This window comes from Hemiscyllium ocellatum, chromosome 33 (assembly GCF_020745735.1).
Source record: "Hemiscyllium ocellatum isolate sHemOce1 chromosome 33, sHemOce1.pat.X.cur, whole genome shotgun sequence".
NCBI lineage: Eukaryota > Metazoa > Chordata > Chondrichthyes > Orectolobiformes > Hemiscylliidae > Hemiscyllium > Hemiscyllium ocellatum.
This window is the reverse complement of record NC_083433.1, coordinates 28081771-28108979: the sequence shown is the minus strand read 5'-3', so window position 1 is coordinate 28108979 and position 27209 is coordinate 28081771. Positions and strand designations below refer to the sequence as shown.

At 44.6% G+C, this 27209-nt stretch overlaps 1 protein-coding gene across 3 annotated transcripts; it reads right to left on the bottom strand.

Annotated features, from left to right (window-relative positions):
* Positions 1-325: 325 nt before the first annotated feature.
* On the bottom strand, positions 326-26822 carry cby1 (chibby 1, beta catenin antagonist). 3 transcript variants are annotated; one of them, XM_060849362.1, is made up of 5 exons: positions 26756-26822; positions 21306-21406; positions 18292-18397; positions 14637-14752; positions 326-1919 (listed from the first exon to the last, which is right to left on the bottom strand). In XM_060849362.1, exons 2-5 carry the CDS (start codon positions 21381-21383, stop codon positions 1839-1841), a joined length of 381 nt encoding a protein of 126 aa, XP_060705345.1. In that variant the 5' UTR covers positions 21384-21406; positions 26756-26822; the 3' UTR covers positions 326-1838. The 3 variants fall into 3 exon arrangements, with proteins under 3 accessions (XP_060705345.1, XP_060705346.1, XP_060705347.1); XM_060849363.1 differs by lacking the exon at positions 26756-26822 and adding an exon at positions 25967-25993; XM_060849364.1 differs by lacking the exon at positions 26756-26822 and adding an exon at positions 22887-22907.
* Between the last annotated feature and the right edge of the window lie 387 nt (positions 26823-27209).

Genomic DNA, 27209 nt, shown 5'->3' with positions numbered 1-27209 from the left:
GTACAGGGGTTGGAACATGATGTTGCAGTTGTACAAGAGGCCATATTTGTACTGCATACAATTCTGGTTGCCCTGCAATGGGAAGGGTGTTGGTAAACTGGAAAGGGTGTAAAAATGACTTACAAGGATGTTACCGAGACTGGAGAGTTTGAGTTGTGAGAGGCCGAATAGGATCATGGAATATCAACAGTGTGGAAGCAGGCCATTCGGCCCACTGAGACCATATCGACCCTCCGAAGAACATCCCACCCAAGTCCACCTACCCCCCCCACCTATCCCTAATAGCAGAAACAGTCTCTAGTTAATGAAAGTCAGAGGACAGTGGTTTTGAAATCCATTTGGTTTTAATTACAAACTGAAAGAGACAGCAACAATTACAGAGAAACAAAGCTTTAAGTTATACTTTGTGCTGGTTGACTTCCAATCCTGGAACCATTCTTACAGGATCAGAAATTAAGAAATCCCATCCCCAACATACTAGGCCTTTAAAAGGCATCAGTTGACGGATAATTTGGTCCATATTTTCTGTTCTGTATAGGTTTTGACTGTTACAGAAAATCATTGGAGGAAACAAGAGTGTGCATCCGTGGAAATTTGGACGTGGAATGAGGAAGCAAGGGAAATGGAGGAGCAGGCAGGAAAGCAAAGTTTTGGCCAGAAATCCGATCCCCCCTGATTTGAGCGAGCGGTGGAACGGGCTCGAGGGACCAGATGCTGCCTCTTTCTCTCTTATTCTTCCGGTTCACCCGATCAGAGGAGCAAGTGAACACCAGTTCTCAGTGCAACACTTTATGCCATGACCAACATCTCAATACACTCTTCAGATTCAGGGAATTTAATAAAAAGCAAAGTGCTGTGAATGCTGAAAGCCTAAACTAAAGTGCTGGAATACTCAGCGGGTCTGCCAACATCCGTGGACAAGAAAATAGTTAAGGATTTGAATCCAATGAGTGATATCAGACTCAAAATGTTAACTCTTGCTTCTCGCTCCCAATGTTGCCGTACCTGCTGAGTTTCTCCAGTATTTCCACAGAATTTAGTCTCTGACACCTGTACACAAATCTCAGCATTAAAGGATGCAATGAAAATGTTTCACTGGGCTGAAGAGGGGTTTAAAAGCCAAGTGCTGAAAACTAATGAGAACAAGAAAAGTTAGAATAAATATCAATTCAGAGGCAGACATCGAAACAAACTTCTGTCGTGGGTGAGGATGGAGAATAGAGAAAGATACAAGACTGGATCACTGCCCAATTTTTTTTGGGGGGGGGGTTTGGGGGTGGGGGGGGGTAGCTTCAAGGTGTAACTATTGGCCAATCGCAATGAATATCTGTCTTACACAGTTACCAGGAGTCTGAAACGAACAGTTCATCACAACCCTACATATTAGAACACAGGGTCGAACGCATATGCTTCTGTGAATCAGTCCATTCAGAATCCTTTTGATGTTGGCTTCAAAAGTTTTCGACAGTTGTCTGGTTGAATGTTGCTTGAAAGTTTGAGCTACAAGTGTGTGGGGTATAAGGTTCCTAAAGCAACGTCACATCACTCATTCAACAGATGGTATAGAAAGAAAGCTCTGTGAAACTATGACAGTCAATTGCCTCCAGAAAGTCTCTTTCTCCTTCCCCTGCAGGATTAGCAAGTAGATGCTGCCTGCTGGGTGATGGACTCCACTTCCTAGGCCCAACTGGAGATTTAATGCAAGAATTCAGGTATCTCCAAAGAGATACTGCACACATTTTAACCTTTTCCTCTTGATGTTCAGCTACTTGTCCTTTGTCCCATCTCCCAGTGATGCACAGCTCTCACTGCATCTGTCAGTTTCATTGCACAGTCTGTCACTTTCTCTTACGGTTGTGGGTCTTGAGCTCCTCCAACTCTTTCTCCATCAGATGTGACTCTGCTGTTGTTTCAGACAGCTGCAAGAAAACGAATTATCACTTGGGGTATCTCCAATCACTCCCAATGCTCCCTTAGTGCCCCAGCAATGCTGTCCATTCACCAGACACTGCCTCCTTTACCTGCCATGAAGCTTTATATTATATTGTTATTTTATGTGAACTTGGGTTCTAAAGCATAGGTTAAATGAACTTTTGGTTTTCAGTTCTGTGACAGTGACGTTGTTTTTGAAAAAGGATCAGAAACTCATTTGGTTTCAGCAGTGGTCAAAACCAACATTTCCACGTGCCTTAAGCTAAATGACTAGATAAGCTACCAATAAGAGAATTGAAGTGTTTACTAATTTCAGCTTTTACAACCCAGCGAATGAGGCTGGAAGTAGGTTCAGTTCAGAAGAAAACAAAATCATATCACACGTGTGCTTTCGTATTCTCAAAGTAGTCAGAGTAACTGGGGAAAAAAATCCTGAGCTGTCTCCTGAGGTGTGAGTGAGAAAAGTCAGTGAGTTAGCCTGCACCTCAGAGGAGATGGAGAGAGTCACATCTGCTGGATGTGCAGAAAGCTGTTGAAAGCAAACACTGACAACCTGACCAGTTGAGTAAGAAATTAGAGAGAGTGATATGTCACTAGGAGTTGCGTCTCTCTTAAGGATATTGCTAGGAAAACTGCTGAATAGTTCCTGTTTGCTGTTTATAAGATATTTCCAAATTGTGTGATATATTTTCTTTTGGATGATAAAGTTATGTTCTTTTTGTTAAAAATATAATAGAGCCTTGTATGAATATGTTCAGTGGCTGACCAGAAATCCATTGAACATAACAGGGATCTGTAAGTGTTTAAAAAACAAATGGATGAAAATGCTGAAATTAAAAATAGGAATCATTATGAAGTATATTTCAAAATGGCTTTGACCTTTGCTAAGCCCTTTTTGGCATTAGAAAATGTAACAGTGGATTATGCGAAATCTTTGAATAAGTCTACACTGAGAAAATTAATGACTAAATTGAAGATAGAAATAAAAGCAGCATCTTATAAGGATGAGATGCTTAAATAGATTACTTAGCATTTAGACTTGAATAAAAGGAAATTGAAATTGAATTAGAATTAGAATTCCTACAGTGTGGAAATAGGCCCTGCGGCCCAACAAGTCCACACTAATCCTCCGAAGAGTAACCCACCCAGACCCATTCCCCTACACTATATTTACCCTGACTAATCCACCTAACCTACACACCCCTGAACATTATGTGCAATTTCCCATGACCAATCCATTCAACCTGCACATCTTTGGACTGTGGGAGGAAACCAGAGCACCCAGAGGAAACCTCACATGAAGACAAGCAGACCTGTTTAGGGACGAACTGCGAAAAAATATTTTGGTAATTCTTGAGACTTATTTAGATGTGTGTCAAGTGTTAAAAATCCAAGGAACAGCTGTTCTGACAAAAGGTTATGATATCTCATACAACTGGGGAAATTGACATATGTGAATTAGCAAGGAAATTGGACACCATGAGTTCTCCCAAACATTTTAACAAAATATCCAAAATCAAACACTAAATTAGAGGAAGAAGATGGAGATACAAATCAATGACAGTACATTGAAACTTCTTGTGACTGATACAACGCAAGAACGTTAACCACAGAGCCTGGAGTCACATGTAGGCCAGACTAGGTAAGGATGGCAGAGCTCTTTCCCTGAAGGATATTAGTAAACTACAGGAGTTTTTATGGCAATCAACAATAGTTATGTTGGTGCTATAGCCTAGCTTTTTAACCCAGAATTTTATTGAATTCAAATTTCATTTTGTATCATGGGGAGATTCAAACCCAATGCCAAAACATTAGCCTGAAGTTCTGGATTTATGGTCTAGTGATATTACAACGACACTACCACCTCCCTGCTAATGAGCACATATGCAGTGTCCAGTGGATCCAGGCACTTGTTATTAAGATTAGATTAGATTAGATTAGATTAGATTAGATTCCTTAGTGTGGAAACAGGCCCTTCGGCCCAACCAGTCCAAAGAGTAACCCACCCAGACCCATTTCCCTCTGACTAATTGACCTATCACCAAGGGCAATTCAGCATGGCCAATTCACCTGATCTGCACATCCTTTGGACTGTGGGAGGAAACCGGAGCACTCAGAAGAAACCCACGCAGACACAGGGAGAATGTGCAAACTCCACACAGTCACCCGAAGCTGGAATTGAACCTGGGTTCCTGGTGCTGTGAGGCAGCAGTGCTAACCACTGAGCCACTGTGCCACCCTAAAGCTGGGAATGAATAAAGCACAGAGGAAATTGCACACTGAAAATGTCAAAACTATTGCATTCGGGAAATCTACGATTTTGAAATTTACAAAATTGAGACACTTACTTTGCATTCCTTTGTTGAAACATAAACATAAGACCAGAAGCGATAGAAGCAGGGGTCAGTTGTTCAGCCCCTTGAGCCTGCTTCACCATTCAATAGGATCGTGGCTGATCTGATATCCCTCATATCCACTTTACTGTCACCTTTGATTCTTCTACTGCTCAAGAATCTATCTCAGCCTTAAATATACAAAAGGACGCTGCCCCCATAGGACCCACTGAGAGAAGAAATTCCTTCTAATCTCAATCTTAAAATGGCACCCCTTTATTCTGAAACTATGCCCTAACCACTCCCATGAGGGAAACACCCTCTCAGCACTGACCCTGTCAAGCCTCTTTCTACTCTTACATTAGTGCGGCTCAGTGGTTAGCACTGCTGCCTCACAGCGCAGGGGCTGGGGTTTGATTCCACCCTCGGGCGACTGTCTGTGTGGAGTTTGCATGCTTTCCCCGTGTCTGCGAGAATTTTCTCCCACAGTACAAAGATGTGCTTGTTAGGTGGATTGGCCATGCTAAGTTGCCCATAATATTCAGAGATGCGTAGGCTAGTCATGGGAAATGTAGGATTACAGGGATAGGGCAGGGCGTTGGGTCCAGATGGGATGCCTTCCGAGGGTTGGTATGAACTGGTTGGGCTGAATAGCCTGTTTCCACACTGTGGGGATTCTATAATATCACAGTGACAGCTGTTCTCTATACTAGGAATCAGCCTGGTAAACTTTTGCTGCACTCCCTCTATAGCTAGTACATGCTTCCTCAGATAAGCAGACCGAATCTACACTCAGTAGTCCATGTATAATCTCATCGAGGCCCTGTACAATAGCAGTAAGACGTCCCTGCTCATGTATTTCAATCATCTCGCTTTGCCATTTGCCTTCTTCCCTGTCTGCTGCATCTACATACTTACTCTCAGGATTACCCTGGGCTCACTGCACCCCTTATTTTCCCAATCTATCACCATTTAGATAATAATCCACCTTCCTGTTTTTGCTACCAAGGTGGATAACCTCACATTATACTGCATCTGCCTCACTCACTCAACTTACACACGACACAGTGAAGCATCACTGTAACCTCCTCACATGCTACCACCCAGCTTTGTATTGTCTGATAACTCAACGATTTAATTTCCTCATCTAAATCATTAATGTCAATTTTGAATAACTGGGGTCCAAGCACTGATCCCTTCAGTACCCGACTAATCACTGCTTGCCACTTAGAAAAAGACCAGTTTATTCCTATCATTTCTTCAGTATCTGCCAGCCAGTTCCCTTTCCATGTCAGTACACATGTACTTTAATTTCTAATCTCTTACATGGGACCTTATCAAAAGCCTCCTGAAAGTCGAAGTAAACCAAATCCACTGGCTCCCCCTCATCACCTCTATTGGGTATCTCTCTTAAAAAATCCATTCGATTCCCTTTCACAAATCCACACTGACTCTGTCCAACCCTGTCTTTGTTTTCCAGATAATGTGCTATCAAATATTTTATAATACCTCTCCTGTGGATCCCACAACTACACACAATACTCCAGCTGTGTCCTAACCATTTTTGATACAGTTCCTCCTCTTGAATCTCTATGCCTCTGCAGGCAACTTTACCATTTGCCTTCTTTACCATTTTATCTACCTGTCTCGCCAACTTAAATATTCACATGCACACGATACTTCTAATTCTCGGTTCTTTCCGAGGGTCCTACCTTTCATCATGCATTCCCTTGCCTTGATCGTCCAGCTCAAATACATCACCTCACATTTATCTCGATTGAATTCTATTTGCCAGCAATCAGCCCACCAGGCTGGTCCTTGTATATCCTCATGTAATCTCACAAATATCCCCAAAACTACTTCCCTACTAATACTGATTTCATTCAGTTGCTTCTTTTCACTTGGCTCCATGTTCCACAACGTTTTTGGAATGTTACTGGTGCCCTTCTTTACGAAGATAGAGCCAAAATATGGATTTGATTGGGCTGCCATCTCTTTGTCCCTATTATAACTTCCCTTGTTTCTTATTGTAAGGATCTACATTTGTCTTCACTAACCTTTTTTCTTCATATTCCTAAAGAAGCTTTTACAATCAGTTTGAATGCTCCCTGCGAGCTTACACTTGTCATACTCTATTTTCCACCTCTTAATTAATTACTTTGTCCTCATTTGCTGAAATCTAAACTTCACCAAATCCTCAAGTCTGCCATTTCTTTGGCCAATTTGTATAGCCCTTTCTTGGATCTAATTCTGTTCCTACCTTTTCTAGTAACCATGGTCATTTCCTATTTCAATTTTGTGCTAGATAGAAATGAACAATTATTGCAGTTCCTCCATGCACCCTTTAAATGCTTGTCATTGTCTATCCACCTCCATCCCCCAATATATCATAGCCAGCTCATGCCTCATACCATCATAGTTTCCATTAGTTTAGACTCAGGACCCCAGTCTCAGAACCAAACTAGAATTTAACCTAAATTCAGAGTCTAACACTTACTCAAAATTAACTTAAGAGTTTGGATTTTGAACCCACGCCAAGTGGGTTTTGGTCTGTGTCTGAGGGATTTAACAAATAACTTGTTCAGTATTTCTGATTTTAGTATGGGTTGGACAGTAAGTGGCAGGAATCCTCCTGGAGTGGCAATTTGAGAGTTTGTTTGTTATGTAAGAGTTTGACAATTGGAGAGAGCAAACATTGAAATAAAAAATGAATCAGCTTTTGCTTGGCATAGGAGAATCAAGACTTCATTTTTGCTAAGACTCGAAAGCTTTTGTTTTGCAGTTCAGAGACCTGCCTAAGGTTAGATATAAGAACAGTTTAGAATCATAGAGATGTACAGCACAGAAACAGACCCTTCAATCCAACTCATCCATGCTGATCCGATATTCCAAACTAATCTAGTCCTATTTGCCAACAATTGCCCATATCCCTCTAAACCCTTCCTATTCACATTCCCATCCAGATGCTTTTTAAATGCTGTAATTGTATCAGCTTCCACCACTTTCTCTGGCAGCTCATTCCATACATGCATTACCGTGTGTGTGAAAAAGTTACCCCTAAAGTCCATTTTAAATCTTTCACCCCTCATCTTAAATCTGTGCCCTCTAGATATGTATTTTCCCCACCCAGCGGAAAAGACCTTGTCTATTCAGCTAATCTACACCCCTCATAATTTTATAAACCTCTCTAAGGTCACCCCTCAACCTCAGACACTCCAGGGAAAACAGTCCCAGCCTGTTCAGCCTCTCCCTGTAGCTCAAATCCTCCAACCCTGACAACATCCTTGTAAATTTTTTCTAAAGCCTTTCAAGTTTCACAACATCTTTCCGATAAGAAGGAGACCAGAATCGCACGCAATATTCCAACAGTGGCCTAACCAATGTCCTGCACAGCCGCAACATGACCTCCCAACTCCTGTACTCAAATACTCTGAACAATAAAGGAAAGCATACTAAATGTCTTCTTCACTATCCTATCTACCTGCGACTCCACTTTCATGGAGGTATGAACCTGCACTCCAAGGTCTCATTGTTCAGCAACACGCCCTAGAAGCTTACCATTAGTGTATACGTCCTGTTAAGATTTGCTTTCCCAAAATGCAGCACCTCACAGTTATCTAAATTAAACTCCATCTGCCACTCCTCAGCCCATTGGCCCATCTGATCAAGATCCTGTTGTAATCTGAGGTAACCTTCTTCGCTGTCCACTACACCTCCAATTTTGGTGTCATCTGCAAACTTACTAACTGTACCTCTTGTGCTCACATCCAAATCATTTATATAAATGATGAAAAGTAGTGGACCCAGCACCGATCCTTGTGGGACTCCACTGGTCACAGGCCTCCAGTCTGAAAAACAATTCTCCACCACCATCTTCTGTCTTCTACCTTTGAGCCAGTTCTGTATCCAAATGGCTACTTCTCCCTGTATTCCATGAGATCTAACCTTGCTAATCAATCTCCCATGGGGAACCTTGTCAAACGCCTTAGTGAAGTCCATATAGATCACATCTACCGCTCTGCCCTCATCAATTCTCATTGTTACTTCTTCAAATAACTCAATCAAGTTTGTGAGGCATGATTTCCCGAGCACAAAACCATGTTGACTATCCCTAATCAGTCCTTGCCTTTCCAAATACATGTACATCCTGTCCCTCAGGATTCCCTCCAACAACTTGCCCACCACTGACATCAGGCTCACTGGTCTATAGTTCCCTGGCTTGTCCTTACCACCCTTCTTAAACAGTGGCACCACGATTGCCAAGCTCCAGTCTTCCGGCACCTCACCTGTGACTATCGATGATACAAATATCTCAGCTGGGTAATCCAAGATGGAGGACAGGAAAAATTTCTGCCTGTAAGAGCTACTCCTTTTTTGAGGTATTTTAAGTGTTGGAGGTGATTTCCTCGAATTCCAGGAGCAGCAATTACTGTTTTATATGCTGTTGCATTGTTTTGCAACTTTGGAGAAAAAAGTCAAAACAACAGCAGTTTTAAAAGGGAGAAGAACGGACAAAGGAAGCACATGGGGAGTCAGTGCAGGAGAGAGACAGAACCTGCACAGTTACTGCCTTTGCTGTTTGAATTCATGTATCGCTGGACATCGGAGTGCATCTGGGAAAATTAACAAACAGTGAAATTCACAACTGAGCTTGGAGGAACTGTTTGGGTGAAGTTCACAGCTCAGAAGCAGATAAATTAAGGGGTGGTAGGTATAGGACAGATGTTAGGGGTAGATTCTTTACACAGCGGGTTGAGTGTTCATGGAATGCCCTGCCAGTAGCAGTGGTGAACTCTCCCTCTTTATGGTCATTTAAGCGGGCATTGGATAAGCATATGGAGGTTATTGGGCTAGTGTAGGTTAGGTAGACTTTGGTCGGCGCAACATCGAGGGCCGAAGGGCCTGTACTGCGCTGTATTTTTCTATGTTCTATGTTCTATAAGTGTATTGTTTTTAAGTGGGACCAACAGAAAGTCTGCAGTAGTGAGTATAGTAGGTTATTTCTTGATTATATGCTTTTTGAGATATGTCTCTTGATTAAACTTAAAATATAAGCCATAACTATTAATTTAAGCTGGGGCAGTGTTTTATAGAGGAATAAGACGGTGTTATTTTCTGGGTCTGTAGATTGTGAAGGAGCAAAAATGGCCTTTAGTAGAGTGATTTGCGCTTCTTGTCAGATGTGGGAGTTTAAAGAAAGTTTAAGGGTTACTGCGGATTATATCTGCAATAAATGCTGTTGGTTGCGAATCTTATCAGATCGAATGGATCGGATGGAGAGACAGTTAGAAGCAATGAGGAATTTGTAACAGCAACAGCATGTGATGGATGGCATTCATAGGAAGGGGGAAAGTCTCAGGTACAGTCACATAGATTGGGTAACTCCAGGAAAAGTAAGAGAGGAAAGCACCTAGTGCAGGAGCCTTCTGTGGCTATACCCATTTCAAACAAGTATGCTGTTTTGGAAAATGTGGGGGGTGGGGGGTGATGGATCTCAGGAGAACGTAGCATGAACAGTCAAGTTTCTGTTATTGAGACGAGCTCTAATGCAATGAGGGGTACTTCGGGTTCCAAGAAATTGATTGTGTCAGGGGACTCTCTAGTCTGAGGTACAGACCGACATTTCTGTGGCCAGCAGTGAAAAATCAGAATGGTATGTTGCTTCACTGGTGCCAGGATCAAGGATGTCTCAGAGAGGGTGCAGAATGTTCTCAAGGGGGAGAGGGGCCAGCAAGAGGTCATTGTCCACATTGGAACCAACAGCCTAGGAAGGGAAAAGGTTGAGATTCTGAAGGGAGATTAGAGAGAGTTAGGCAGGAATTTTAAAAGGAGGTCCTCAAGAGTAGTAATATCTGGATTACTCCCAGTGCTACGAGTTACTGAGGGCAGGAATAGGAGGATACAGCAGATGAATGCATGGCTGAGGAGCTGGTGTATGGGAGAAGGATTCACATTTTTGGATCATTGGAATCTCTTTTGGGGTAGAAGTGACCTGTACAAGAAGGATGGATTGCACCTACATTGGAAGGGGACTAATATACTGGCAGGAAGATTTGCAAGAGCTGCTTGGGAGGATTTAAACTAGTAAGGTGGCGGGGGTGGGACCTAGGGAGATAGTGAGGAAAGAGATCAATCTGAGACGGGTACAGTTGAGAACAGTAGCAAGTCAAACAGTCAGGGCAGGCAGGAACAAGGTAGGACTAATAAATTAAACTGCATTTATTTCAATGCAAGGGGCCTAACAGGGAAGGCAGATGAACCCAGGGTATGGTTAGGAACATGGGACTGGGATATCATAGCAATTACAGAAACATGGCTCAGGGATGGTCAGGACTGGCAGCTTAATGTTCCAGGATATAAATGCTACAGGAAGGATAGAAAGGGAGGTAAGAGAGGAGGGGGAGTGGCATTTTTGATAAGGGATAGCATTACAGCTGTGCTGAGGGAGAATATTCCTGGAAATACATCCAGGGAAGTTATTTGGGTGGAACTGAGAAATAAGAAAGGGATGACCACCTTATTGGGATTGTATTATAGACCCCTGAATAGTCAGAAGGAAATTGAGAAACAAATTTGAAAGGAGATTGCTGCTATCTGTAAGAATAATAGAGTGGTACCGTACAGGATTTTAACTTTCCGAACATAGACTGGAACTGCCATAGTAGATGGAGAGGAATTTGTTAAGTGTGTACAAGAAAATTTTCTGACTCAGTAGACCTACTAGAGAAGGTGCAAAACTTGACCTACTCTTGGGAAATAAGACGGAGCAGGTGACTGAGGTGTCAGTGAGGGAGCACTTCGGGGCCAGCGACCATAATTCTATTCGATTTTAAAAAGTGAAGGAAAAGAATAGACCAGATCTAAAAGTTGAAGTTCTAAATTGGAGAAATTTTGACAGTATTAGGCAAGAACTTTCAAAAGCTGATTGGGGGCAGATGTTCGCAGGTAAAGGGATGATTGAAAAATGGGAAGCCTTCAGAAATGAGATAATGAGAATCCAGAGAGTATATTCCTGTTAGGGTGAAAGGAAAGGCTGGTAGGTATAGGGAATGCTGGATGACGAGAGAAATTGAGGGTTTGGTTAAGAAAAAGAAGGAAGCACATGTCAGGTATAGACAGGATAGATCAAGTGAATCCTTAGAAGAGCATAAAGAAAGTAGGAGTATACTTAAGAGGGAAATCAGGAGGGATTGCGAAGGTGCTGTCTAAGGATCTTTAATGAATTCCTGCAGTGCATCTTATAGATGGTACACACTGCTGCTGCTGAGCATTGGTGGTGGGTAAGGTGTACATTTGTGAAAATGGTGCCAATAAGCTGCTTTGTCCTGTGTTAGTGATGTTGCAGCTGCAGTCATCCAGGTTAGTGGGGAATATTCCACAGTGGCTCAGTGGTTAGCACTGCTGCCTCACAGCACCAGGATCGATTCCAGCCTCGGGTGACTATCTGTGTGGAGTTTTCACGTTCTCCCTGTGTCTGCGTGGGGTTCCTCCGGTCTCCTCCCACAGTCCAAAAATATGCAGATCAGGTGAATTGGCCATGCTACATTGCCTACAGTGTTAGGTATATTAGTCAGAGGGAAATGGGTTTGGGTGGGTTACTCTTTAGAGGGTCGGTGTGGACTGATTGGGCTGAAGGGCCTGTTTCCACACTGTAGGGAATCTAATCAAATCTAAATTCTCTACTTGGGCCTTGTAGAATATGGATAGGCTTTGCAGAGTCAAGAAGTGAGTTACTCACTGCAGTATTCCTAGCCTCTGGCCTGTGCTTGTAGCCACTGTATGTACATGGTGAGTTCAGTTGGTCAATGATAACCCTCAGGATGTCGGTAGTGGGGATTCAGTGATGGTAACACCCTTAGATATCAAGGAACAATGGTTAGATTGCCTCTTATTGGAAATCAACATTGCCTGGCATTGGTGTTACTTGTAACTTTTCATTCCAAGCCTGGATAGTGTTCAGGTCTTACTGCATTCAGACATGGACTGGTTCAGTAACTGAGGAATTGCAAGTGGTACTGAACAGAAATGGCACGAACAAATTAGTGTAAAATATGATTATGAAAATCTGTGTGTGTTTAATATAAATATATTTACTGACTACAAATAAAAATAGCATTAGGAAGAACTTTTGATGGTAAATTAATTGCCTCTTAAAGCTGAGGAGTCATGTTGAGGTCTACAACATATTATCATTATTGAAATAACTCCACAGAGGCTGGTATCCCGTCACCAAGTCACTCTTTGTTTACACATGGAGGATCTCTAACAGTAATCCAGCTTCCCCATTGCCAGCTCTCAGAGTGAACAGGACCTCTGACACTCCTGTTCATATCTGATACACAGGGCTCCCAATCAGGGAACTCATATTCTATGAGGTCCACCTGGTTGACCTCATTACAAGTCAAGATCAGAGTGGTGCTGGGAAAGCACAGCAGGTCAGGCAGCATCCAAGGAGCAGGAAAATCCATATTTCGGGCAAAAGCCCTTCATCAGGAATCGTTTGTCCAAAACGTCGATTTTCCTGCTGTTTGGATGCTGCCTGACCTGCTGACCGTTTCCAGCACCACTCTGATCTTGACTCTAATCTCCAGCATCAGCAGGACCCACTTCTGACCTCATTACAAAAACTACAATTATTTGGGACCATGGGCTGTAAGGTAGAGGTTCATGAAATTTTGATTTTTAGTTCTGTGAAGGGGACTTTGGGAGGAAAAAAAAATCAGAAACTTATTTCTTAAGCAGCATTTCAAAATAATCATGCTACTTACTCCAGATGACCAGACAAGCTAATTGGTGAGCTAATTGTTGCAGTATTTACGGAGTTAAACTTTTATGATTCAGAGAAAAAGAGAGTCAAGAAGCAGATTCGTTTCAGAAGAAAAGATCCATACCAAAAACTGTGCTGTTTAGCTACCTCAAAGTGGTCACTCTGGGAAAAAATACTGTAATGTTCAGTCAGAAAATTCAGTGAGTATCTCAGAAACAGACTGAGATACCTACCTGTGGGAAAAGATCTGCCACCCTGCCAATCCACAATAGGCCCACAAAACCAAATTGGCCAAATGGTACAAAAAAACACCCAGAATGCCTCAGCAGGGACCAAGCAGGCTGACAAGCCAAACTAGGCAGCACTTGCAGACAAGGGAATCCACTTCAAGCTCCCACTAACAATGTCAGAGCAACGCAGTTACCCCGAAGCTCCGAGGGCAGTTTCACAACCCAGCAATACCAAAGACACCTAAACAACTGGTCAGACAGAGGCACCAGCAAAAGCAATATTCCCAGGACAAGACAATGGAAGCACCTCACCACTTCAGAGGAGACATTAACACTTACCTGTGAAGAGGAATGGAACCATTGTGGGCGGCATGGTGGCACAGTGGTTAGCACTGCTGCCTCACAGCGCCAGAGACCCAGATTCAATTCCTGCCTCAGGCAACTGTTTGTGTGGAGTTTGTACATTCTCCCTGTGTCTGCGTGGGTTTCCTCAGGGTGCTCCAGTTTCCTCCCACTGTCCAAAAATGTGCAGGTTAGATGAATTGGCCATGCTAAATTGCCTGTAGTGTTAGGTGAAGGGGAAAATGTAGGGGAATGGGTTTGGGTGGGTTGCTCTTCGGAGCGTTGGTGTGGACTTGTTGGGCCGAAGGGCCTGTTTCCACTCTGTAAGTAATCTAATCTAATCTAATCATCGATACTGTCAGGATATTGCATTATGTGAAGGAACAGGACATTCAGCTGATAACTGCTTCCCAATTAACATCCTTGTAACTAGATTACTCCATTTCCAGGTACATTGTATTTTCCCCATTTCTAATCAGCGTTATTGTACAGCCTTATTATAAAACTCCTCAGCTCTGGGAAGAGAAATTCTGACCTACCTGTACAGACTGTCAGTTCTATGTCAGCCTAGTCAGTTTCTCTTCCAGCGATATCGCTTGTAATAAACTGTTTGTCAATTTCACTTCGAACTGTGCATTGTGATCTCCATATTGGGCAAATTTCTCCAATACTACTGAAAAGGATACTCATCAGTTGAGTAGGAAATCAAAGACTGAAGCTAGGCGTGATACTTCACTGGGGTTGAATGTCTGCAAAGGAAAGTACTGGGAAAAACTGTTGAGTTGTTCTTTTTGTTGTTTATCTTAAGATCTTTATGAATTGTTCTTTCCTTTCTTTTGTGTGATAAACTTTAAGTTCTTTTGGTAAAATTACTTTTGTAGCCTTGTGTGAATATGTGCAGTAACTGACCACCTCAGTAACACATGATACAAATGAATCAAGCCAGCTTTCACTCTGGGATCTGACTTTACCAATACGACAATTATCTGGCTTCCCCTTTACCCCAACCTGTGGACATCAGGGGCTACTCACCATGTCCAACAGAATGTCAATTTTGAGTCGGAGAAGGTTATTCTCTTCCTCCAGCTGCTGGTTACGTTTTCGCAGGCGCTGAACCTCTTTCTGTACGCCACTGTCCCCCACAGACTCTACAACGCAAGAGATATTTCTTTAACATGCACTTTCACAGGATGTAGGCACCGTTGGCTGGGCAACATTTATTGTGCATCCCTCATTGCAATTAGGGAAGGAGTTCCAGGGTTTTGATCCAGCAACATAGAAGGAACATCCGAGTGACGCGGTTACAAGCAATGTGGAATAAGCTAATATACTGGGATGAAGGAGTAGAGAAACACAGGGAGGGGGAATGAGGGAAAATGAATCACAGAGTCCTGCAGCACAGGTGTCTTTTTTGCTCATGCAAACTCAGAGGAACTACTCAGTTCATCCCAATCCGCTTCTCCTTCCTCACAGGCTAATATACCTGTCTTCCTACCTTTTACAGATTTCTGTACGTATACCTCCCCCCCCCCCCCAACCGCTTCTGTTGCTGAAACAATTTTAAAATTGTACCATTTCATTTATATTGATTCACCTGTTCTTCCAAATTGCATGAATATACACTCACTTTTTGACCTACTCACAGTAATATCACAACAGGAATAAGCCATCTGATCCTTTTTACCAATCAGTTAGATCCATAAATTAACTCTGTTTGTTTATCTTCATACCATATCTCTTTTATATCAAGAATGGTGGGTATAGAGGCAACCTGGGAGTAAGTGGGTCATTCAGGCCCAGAGACACGGGGTGGGGTGGGGAAGGGAACAGATAAATACACACACCTCTGAAGATCGCAGGACAAATTAGGACTGTTTAACTAAATCCAAGGATTTCATGTTTGATTTTAATATGTAGAAAGAGAATATAAAAACAAGAAAGTTATGCTCAACCTTTACAAACTAGTTTAGGCTCCAACTCCAGTCTTGTGCTCAATTGTAAATATGACATGCCAGGAAAGATGTCAAGGCCTTAGAGATAGTGCAGAGATTCACACGTGTTTCCAGGGATGAGGAACATCAGTTTGATGGAGTCTGGAGAGAGCAGGGCTATCTTTCTGGGAGCAGAGTTTTCAGAGGAGAGTTGATAGAAGCTCAAAATCATGATGGCTTTGATTGAATAAAGGAGAAGTTGATTCATCTTGAGTACTATACACAGTATTGGTCATCTTATTTAAGGAAGGATTTTAGATTAGATTCCCTGCAGTGTGGAAACAGGCCCTTTGGCCCAACAAGTCCACACTGACCCTCCAAAGAGTAATCCACACAGACCCATTTCCCTCTGATTAATGCACCTAACACTGTGGGCAATTTGACATGGCCAATTCACTGACCTGCACATTTTTGGACTGTGGGAGGAAACCGGAGCACCCGGAGGAAACCCACACAGACACGGGAGCATGTGCAAACTCCACACAGACAGTCACCCAAGGCTGGAATCGAACCTGGGACCCTGGTGCTGTGAGGCAGCAGTGCTAACCACTGAGCCACATTCCACCCCATTTCCCCGCACCTAGGATGTAAATGCATTGGAGACTGTACACAGAGAAACTTCATGAGACTAAAACCTGGATTGGATGGGCTGTGTTATGAGGAAGGACAAGGATTGTATCCTTTGGGGTTCAGGAGAATAAGAGGTGACTTCATTGTAAGGTGGAGGATCCTGAGAGGTCATGATAGGGTAAGTGTGGAGAGGATGCCCTCTTGTGGGACAATCTAAAAAGTATCACTATTTAAAAATCAGGGATTTCTCAGTTAAAATAGAGATGAGGTGGAATTATTTCTTCCTGAAAAGATGATGGAACCAAGGTCCTTTAATATCTTTAGGGCAGAGGTGGAGAGATTCTTGTTTACCAATCAGGGAGGAGGGGTGGGGGGGTGCAGGGGGAGCAAAAGGTTAGCAGGGGTAAGTATGACTGTAGATTTGAAGTTACTATCAGATCAGCCATGATCTTCTTAGATGGCAGAGTGGTCCAACTTCGATTCGAATCAAGACAAGTTAGGACGTTTTTTTCTTTAGAATGTAGGAGACTGAGGAAGAATCTTATAGAAGCGTGTACGATCATGAGAGGCATGGATAGGGTGAATGCACTCAGTCTTTTTCCCCAAGGTTGGGGAATTGAGGACTAGAGGGCACTCTAGCTTAAGGTTAGAGGGGAAAGAATAAAAGGGAACTTGACAGGCAACTCTTTTTACAGTCAGGATGATATACATATGGTATGAGCTGCCAGTGGAAGTGGTTGAGGCAGGAACATGAACAATATTTAAAAGGCATTTGGACAAATACATGGATAGGAAAGATTTAGAAACGTATGGGGCAGGTACGGGGAAATGGGGCGAGCTTGGATGGACATTTTGGTGGGCATGGACCAGTTGGGGTCAAAGGGCTGTCGGACTCCATGATTCAATATGTTTTTATGCTTCCAGCAACAACGACACCGATGATCGGCAAAGCAACCAGAGGAAAATAGCATTTTCCACAGCAACTTAATATGGTCGGGGATGCACTGCTCTGAAAAGGTGAAGGTAGTCGATTCCCTTAAAAGTGAAAAGCTTTTGAGAGACAAGAAAATGAGTCTACCTTTGTGAAAGAGCTTGCACATACAAGGTGCCCAAATTACAAGGTTCTAAAGATTCAGAGGGACAGGGCAAGTGAGAAAGATAAAAAGGAAAAGTAATTGAGCACATATCATTAGTTTTACTGGTTGAGATCTAAGCATAAAATGAGAATTCCCTTGTTCTTTGATAACATAGGACCTCTGAGAGCATAGGGATCTTGACTTGACATCTGCTTGAAAAGATAAGGCATGTCTGACAGTGCAGTACTCCCTAAACACTGATTGATTAAAAAGAGCTACAGTGGAGAGCTGGCAATCTGTTCCGACGTTGTATGGCACACCTTTGAAGCAGGTAGGATTCGAATTGGAGCCTTCTGGCCCCGAACTGAGGATTCTACCATTGCACCGTAAGAGTCCTCAGCTTTCAATTATGTGCTCGGGTTTTTGGAGCAGGACTACAAGTCAAAATCATGGGGCTAATGAGAATACTGAGAGTAAGGAAGATAGTACCAGAGAGGATGCAAGATGTTTTCCCTAGAGCAACGGAGGTTGAGGGGTGATCTTATAGAGGTTTACAAAATTACAAGGGGCATGGATTGGGTAAATAGACAAAGTCTATCCCCTGGGATCGGAGAGTCCAGAACTAGAGGGTATAGGTTTAGGGTGAGAGGGGAAAGATACAAAAGAGACCTAAGGGGAAACATTTTCACACAGAGGGTGGTACGTGTATGGAATGAGCTGCCAGAGGATGTGGTGGAGGCTGTTACAATTGCAACATTTAAGATGCATCTGGATGGGTATATGAATAGGAAGGGTTTGGAGGGAGATGGGCCAGGTGCTAGCAGGTGGGACTAGATTGGGTTGGGATATCTGGTCGGTATGACGGGTTGGACCGAAGGGTCTGTTTCCCTGCTGTACATCTCTATGACTCTACGCTGTAGAAGCCAGCAGTTCATTGACTGGACTTGCAACCAGGAGGATGAGGGAGGGAACGGGACAGGGGAAAGATAGAGCACATCCACTCTGACTTCACCAGAACATGTCTAACATTTTAAAAGAAGGCACACCAACCTGACACCCACTGGCCATTGTCAAACTTCAGGCTCTGTCCTCCAATATTCATCACAGGAGCACCATGATCCAAGCCCAGCTCAACTTCACGGCTCACACGATCGAGCTGGAACAGACACAGGCCCAGACAATATTACAGCCAGTACACCACACACCAATACTCACCATCCCCACGACCAGCACTCCACACACCAATACTCACCATCCCACAACCAGCACTCACACACCAATACTCACCATCCCCACGACCAGCACTCCACACACCAATACTCACCATCCCCACAACCAGCACTCACACACCAATACTCACCATCCTGATGACCAGCACTCGCACAGCAATACTCACCATCCCCACGACCAGCACTCCACACAGCAATACTCACCATCCCCACAACCAGCACTCACACAGCAATACTCACCATCCCCACAACCAGTACTCCACACAGCAATACTCAACATCCTCACGATCAGCACTCACACAGCAATACTCACCATCCCCATGACCAGCACTCTCACAGCAATACTCACCATCCCCACGACCAGCACTCACACAGCAATACTCACCATCCCACAACCAGTACTCACACAATAATACTCACCATCCCCACGACCAGCACTCCACACAGCAATACTCACCATCCTCTCGGCCAGCACTCCACACAGCAATACTCACTATCCCCACAACCAGTACTCCACACAGCAATACTCACCATCCCCATTACCAGCACTCATACAGCAACACTCACCATCCCCATGACCAGCACTCACACAGCAATACTCACCATCCCCACAACCAGCACTCATACAGCAACACTCACCATCCCCATGACCAGCACTCACACAGCAATACTCACCATCCCCACAACCAGCACTCACACAGCAATACTCACCATCCCCACAACCAGTACTCCACACAGCAATACTCAACATCCTCACGATCAGCACTCACACAGCAATACTCACCATCCCCATGACCAGCACTCTCACAGCAATACTCACCATCCCCACGACCAGCACTCACACAGCAATACTCACCATCCCACAACCAGTACTCACACAATAATACTCACCATCCCCACGACCAGCACTCCACACAGCAATACTCACCATCCTCTCGGCCAGCACTCCACACAGCAATACTCACTATCCCCACAACCAGTACTCCACACAGCAATACTCACCATCCCCATTACCAGCACTCATACAGCAACACTCACCATCCCCATGACCAGCACTCACACAGCAATACTCACCATCCCCATGACCAGCACTCACACAGCAATACTCACCATCCCCACAACCAGCACTCATACAGCAACACTCACCATCCCCATGACCAGCACTCACACAGCAATACTCACCATCCCCACAACCAGCACTCCACACAGCAATACTCACCATCCCCACGACCAGCACTCACACAGCAATACTCACCATCTCCACGACCAGTACTCCACATAGCAATACTGACCATCCTCACGACCAGCACTCCATACAGCAATACTCACCATCCCCTCGGCCAGCACTCCACACAGCAATACTCACCATCCCCACAACCAGCACTCCACACAGCAATACTCACCATCTCCACGACCAGTACTCCACATAGCAATACTGACCATCCTCACGACCAGCACTCCATACAGCAATACTCACCATCCCCTCGGCCAGCACTCCACACAGCAATACTCACCATCCCCACAACCAGCACTCCACACAGCAATACTCACCATCCCCACGACCAGTACTCCACACAGCAATACTCACCATCCCCACGACCAGTCCTCCACACAGCAATACTCACCATCCTCACGACCAGCACTCCATACAGCAATACTCACCATCCCCTCGGCCAGCACTCCACACAGCAATACTCACCATCCCCAAGACCAGCACTCCATACAGCAATACTCACCATCCCCACGACCAGCACTCCACACAGCAATACTCACCATCCCCACGACCAGCACTCCACACAGCAGTACTCACCATCCCCACGACCAGTACTCCACACAGCAGTACTCGCCATCCCCACGACCAGTACTCCACACAGCAGTACTCACCATCCCCACGACCAGTACTCCACACAGCAATACTCACCATCCCAACGACCAGCACTCCACACAGCAGTACTCACCATCCCCATGACCAGTACTCACACAGCAATACTCACCATCCCCACGACCAGCACACCACACAGCAATACTCACCATCCTCACGACCAGCACTCACACAGCAATACTCACCATCCCCATGACCAGCACTCCACACAGCAATACTCACCATCCCCATGACCAGCACTCCACACAGCAATCCTCAAAATCCTCACGATCAGCACTCACACAGGAATACTCACCATCCCCACCACGAGCACTCACACAGCAATACTCACCATCCCCACGACCAGTACTCCACACAGCAGTACTCACCATCCCCACGACCAGCACTCATACAGCAATACTCACCATCCCCACGACCAGCACTCATACAGCAATACTCACCATCCCCACGACCAGCACTCCACACAGCAATACTCACCATCCCCACGACCAGCACTCACACAGCAATACTCACCATCCCCTCGACCAGCACTCCACACAGCAATACTCACCATCCCCTCAACCAGCACTCACACAGCAATACTCACCATCCCCACGACCAGCACTCACACAGGAATAAACAAACCATTGTCTCAAATAGACCATCAAAGAGTCACTGACAGCCCACCACACCACAGACATGTTCTGTCCATGGGCCATAGCATGTAGTCAGTGGCCTGGATCAGTACAATGTTAGTGATTTGGATGATTTGCTCCAGCACAATTTGGTTTCACATCATCATCATACGATGCAGCTGGGAGCGACAAACGCTTCCTCCAGGCCATGAGAGATAAAAGCCAATACAAAGCACACACTCTGCATGGACAGTGACATCTGAACGGCAATACACAAGTTAACATTTCTCGACAGCTAGATGTGTCAAAGTTGTTTGCTCCCTCTAAATTACAACATACTGTGTGCAAGCTGGAAAGAGAGGCCGACTTTCGGGGAGGAGTTTTCTTCGGACTGAAGACATTACCAAACAGAGGCATGGCTCTACTTCAGGTCCCTTTACCTGTAAATGCACAAAAGAGATCATCATGCAGAGTACATTAACACGCAGAGAGGAGGTGCAGTCACAAGACATGGAAACACCCGGAGAAAGACATGGAGGATTCTAGAATATGTCACACAAGCAACAGCAAGTACACAGCCTGGAGAAGGGGACCAAACCTCAGACCAGAACACAGCAAAAACATTAGACATGAAACAACAAAAAGACTATTTAGCCTCTTGAAACTGTTTTCTCATTCCATATAAGCTCAAAAGCAAGTTAGAGGGTGGGAATTCTGCATCGAGTAACTCAACCCGACTCTCCAAAGCCTGTCCACCATCAACAAGACAAAAGTCACAACTATATTTGAATATTCCTCAATTGCCTGAATGGGTGCAGTTCCAAAAATACTCAAGAAGTTCGATACTTCCAGGGTAAAAGAGTCCATTTCACTGGTGCCCATCTACTACCTTCAATATTCACCGGCTTCACTACTGACACTCAGCAGCAGAAATATACCTGCAACTCCCTAATTCATCAAAAACACCATCCATACTGACCATTTCTCCACCTAGAAGGATAAGGATAGCTGTTGCATGGAAACAACACATCATCCTGATTTCAAAATTTACTATTGTTCCTTCAGTGTTCCCGAGTCAGAATTCTGGAACTCCCTTCCTAAAACCGTGCATCTACCTACACACGACTGTAGCAGTTCAGAAGGACAGCTCAGCACCACCTTCTCCAGGTGACTCATGACTAGAAACCAGGCCCATGACAGAGCACTGCAAAGCTAAACACTATTTCTTTATTTTTCTGCCATCGTGTCGTATGTTTTGGTTTACTTTTCTGTTTTTTAAAATGTCACTAGAGCTGTAACACTTTTCACTGTATTTTGCAACAAAATACACATAAAGACAGACAGATAAATAGACAGGTAGACAGGGAATGGGCAATGAATGCTGGATTAGCTAATGACACCCACTTCCCAAGAACAAGTGGTACAAAACCATGGCTAACCCTCTGTCTCAATTCGACTTCCCCATATCCCCGATTCTGAAACACCAAAACTCTGTCAATCTCGGTGTTAAACAAGATTCAAATCCCTCTGAATTAAGGAATTTCTCATCTCAGCTCCAAATGGTTAGCCCCTTGTCCTGAAACTGTGTCCTTATGTTCATTGTCCTGTGGAAACATTCTCTTCGAGTCGACCCTGTCAATTCCCTGAAGTATCTCAATGAAATCACCTCTCATTACTCCAAACGCTAGAGAATACACAATTTACTTAGCCCCTCATCTCAGGGACCAATTTAATAAACCTTTATTACTATCTTCAATGCAATTCTATCTTTTCTTAAATATGATGACCACAACTCCACACCGTACTGCAGATGTGACATCACCAAAGTCCTTTATTGCAGCAACACCTCATTTTCTTATAAGCCAATTCACTTGCAACTCAAGCTGCTACATCGTTTACCGAGCAAAATATTTGTTGTACCTGCATGCAAACTTTGTTTTCCTGAAACAAGTGCACCCAAGTTCTGTGAAAGGCAAAATTTAGATGTTTACTACCTTTTAAAATATTCCATTTTTCTATTCATACAAAAGTGAAGAACCTCAAACTTCCACACTGCCACTTTGCTGTCTACTCAATTATCCTGCCTATCTCTCTCTGCGGAGAAAGCGAGGACTGGAGATCACAGCTGAAAATGTGTTGCTGGAAAAGCGCAGCAGGTTCAGGCAGCATCCAAGGAGCAGGAGAATCGACGTTTCGGGCATGAGCCCGTCTTCAGGAATGAGGAAAGTATGTCCAGCAGGCTAAGATAGAAGGTAGGGAGGAGGGACTTGGGGGAAGGACGTTGGAAATGCAATAGGTGGAAGGAGGTTAAGGTGAGGGTGATAGGCCGGAGTGGGGTGGGGGCGGAGAGGTCAGGAAGAAGATTGCAGGTTAGGAAGGTGGTGCTGATTTCAAGGGTTGGGACTGAGACAAGGTGGGGGGAGGGGAAATGAGGAAACTGGAGAAATCTGAGTTCATTCCTTGTGGTTGGAGGGTTCCTAGGCGGAAGATGAGGCGCTCTTCCTCCAGCTGTCGTGTTGCTATGGTCTGGCGATGGAGGAGTCCAAGGACCTGCATGTGCTTGGTGGAGTGGGAGGGGGAGTTGAAGTGTTGAGCCACGGGGTGTGGTTGGGTTGGTTGGTCCGGGTGTCCCAGACGTGTTCTCTGAAATGTTCCGCAAGTAGGCGGCCTGTCTCCCCAATATAAAGGAGGCCACATCGGGTGCAGCGGATGCAGTAAATGATGTGTGTGGAGGTGCAGGTGAATTTGTGGCGGATATGGAAGGATCCCTTGGGGCCTTGGAAGGAAGTAAGGGGGGTGGTGCAGGTGCAAGTTTTGCATTTCTTGCAGTTGCAGGGGAAGGTGCCGGGAGTGGAGGTTGGGTTGGTGAGGGGTGTGGACCTGACAAGGGAGTCACAGAGGGAGTGGTCTTTTCGGAACGCTGATAGGGGAGGGGAGGGAAATATATCCCTGATGGTGGGGTCCGTTTGGAGGTGGCAGAAATGATGATGGATGATACGATATATATGGAGGTTGGTGGATGGTAGGTGAGGACCAGTGGGGTTCTGTCCTGGTGGCGATTGGAGGAGCGGGAAGTGGAGGAGATGCGGTGGAGGGCATCGTCGATCATGTCTGAGGGGAAATATCGGATCTTTGAAGGAGGAGGCCATCTGGGTTGTACAGTATTGGAACTGGTCCTCCTGGGAGCAGATGCGGTGAAGACGAAGGAATTGGGAATATGGGATGGCGTTTTTACAGGGAGCAGGGTGGGAGGAGGTGTAGTCTAGGTAGCTGTGGGAGTCGGTCAGTTTATAGTAAATGTCCATGTTGATTCGGTCGCGCGAGATAGAAATAGAAAGGTCTAGGAAGAGGAGGGAGGAGTCTGAGACGGTCCAGGTAAATTTGAGGTCAGGGTGGAAAGTGTTGGTGAAGTGGATGAACTGTTCAACCTCCTCGTGGGAGCACGAGGCAGTCATCGATGTAGCAGAGGAAAAGGTGGCAGTGAGACATTCTCAGCATATTTAAGCAGCATTTAGATATTCACTTGCTTTGCCATAGTTTCCAGAGCCATTGGCCAAAATCTGGAATTAGTGTGGTCATAGCAGGCGCAATGAGCTGAATGTCCTTTTTCTGTGCTGTAAACGTCTATGAATCTATTGTCTCCATTACCAAATATAATCTGGAAGGCTGAGGGATAGCCTGATTGAGATCTTCTGGAGGCTGGTACAATTACAACATCTAAAAGGCACCAGGATGAATATAAGAAAAAGGTGGGTTTAGACAGATATGGGCCAAGTGTTGGCAAAGGAGACTAGATTTATATAGGATATCTGGTTGGCACGGATGAGTTGGACCGAAGGGTATGTTACCGTGCTGCGGACCTATATGACTCTCAGTTTTGGTGTTATTCTAACATAAGAGAGATTGACACCAGTAACAAGCACAGGAGAGCAAGAGAAAATCTGCAGACTATAATACATTAGCAGGCATAGGTTACGGAATAGCCAACAGGAAACAGAAAATAGGAATTTATGAATCTTTCTTGAGTTTGAAAGCTAAAACTAGTGGAGTGTCACAGGGCTTAGCAATGGGGCCTCAATTATTTACTATTCATATCCATGATCTGGACGTGAGAATTAAATGTAAGGTGGCTAAAGTTGTTGATAACACAAAGATTGGCAGGAAATAAATTAGAGTCATCGAGATGTACAGTATGGAAACAGACCCTTTGGTCCAACTCATCCATGCCGACCAGATATTCTAAATTAATCTCATCTGTCAGCAGATGGCCCATATCTCTCTAAACCCTTCCTGTTTATATACCTATCCAGACGCTTTTTAAATGATGTACCAGCCTCCATCACTTCCTCTGGCAGTTCATTCCATACATGCATCACCCTCTGCGTGAAAAAGTTGCCCCTTAGATCCCTTTTATATCTTTCCCCTCTCACCCTAAACCTATACTCTCTAGTTCTGGATTTCCCCCACTCCATGAAAAGACCTTGTCTATTTACCCTATCCATGCTCCTCATGATTTTATAAACCTCTATAAGGTCAACCCTCAGCTACCAACACTCCAGGGAAAACAGCCCAAGCCTATTCAGTGTCTCCCTGTAGCTCAAACCCTCCAGCCCTGGCAACATCCTTGGAAATCTTTTCAAGTTTCACAACATCCTTCCTACATCAGGGAGACAGTAATTGCATTCAATATTCCAAAAGTAACCTAACCAATGTGAAAAGATGATGTGGAGAATCTGCATAGGTTAACAGAGTAGGGGGAAAATATTGACAGAATATAATATGGGAAAATGTGAACTTGTCTACTTTGACAGGAAGAATAGGATTACATTCTATAAATGGAGAAATATTGCAGAACTTGGATGTGCAAAGGGATCTGGGTGTCCTGGTACATTAATCACAAAAGGTTAGTATGCAGTTTCACAAGTGATTAGGAAAGCAAACAGAATTATTGCAAGGGGAATGAACTTTAAAAGTAGTGGTGATTTACTGCTGTACAGGACCTTGGTGAAACTTCATTTGCAGTCTCTGTATTTGAAAAAAGGATATAATTGCATTAGAAGCAGTCAAATAAGCTTCACTACACTCATTCCTGGAACAAAAAAGGTTGAGCAGATTAATCGTATATCCATTCGAGTTTAGCAAATACAAGATGATCTTGTTGTAACTTGTAACATCCTGAGGAGACTTAATACAATGGACATTGAGATGATAGTTCCTCATACAAGAGACTAGAACAAGGGGATACAATTTAAAAACAGGGAGGTGTTGCTCTTAAGACAGAGATGAGACTTTTTTATTCCTAAAAGGAAGTCTGTGAAATTCTATTCCTTGAAGCAGCAGAGACTGGGTCGTAGAATTTCCACCCTCTTTTCCAAACCCACTCCCCTCCCAACCTTACCTCTACTCCCTCCCCTCCCCTCAACCCTCCTCTCCCCCACCTTTTACCTCTCTGTGTCCCTCAGCACCTCTCCCTATCTCTCTGTCCCTCTCCCTCTGCCCCCCTCTCTCCCTCCCTCCCTCTCCTGCTCTTTCCCCTCCAATTCTCCTCCACCCTACCTTCCTGCTCCTCCCTCTCCCCCTTTTCTTCCCTCCCCTCTCTCTTTCTCTTTTCTTCCTTCACACACTCCCTCTCTCTGTGTCCTCCTATCAGCCCTCTCTCTCCTCCTACCACCTCTCTCTCTCTCTCTCTGTATCCTCCTACCGTCTCCGTCTCCCTGAATCTGTCCTCCTACCACCCCTCTCTCTGTATCTGTCCTCCTACCATATCTCTCTCTCTCTCTCTTTCTCACCTTCTGTTGTTCTTCCAGTTCCTCCAGGTTCTGCGCCTGCGCCCTCGTTCACTGGACGAGTCCATGCTGCCGGGGAGGGGGGTGTTCTTTGTGATGAACAATTTAACTCTCAGCGCACTTCCGCGCTCTCTGCCTCAGCCGCCGTCACAGTCCTCAGGCCACCGACATCTACAGTTTTTTCCCGAGCAGCTGCCCATTGTCCGGAGCCGTGAAACCCGGTGACCGGCCAGAAACCATCCTTAACACACGTTCACCGTCCCCCTCATGTCATTGTGGAGGCGCCCGGTTCCCACAGCAACAGCCTCAACAAAGGAGAGAGAGAGAGAGACAACAGAGAGGAGAGAGAGAGAATAGATAGAGTGTAGAGAGAGAGAGAGAGACAACAGAGAGGAGAGAGAGAGAATAGATAGAGTGTAGAGAGAGAGAGAGAGACAACAGAGAGGAGAGAGAGAGA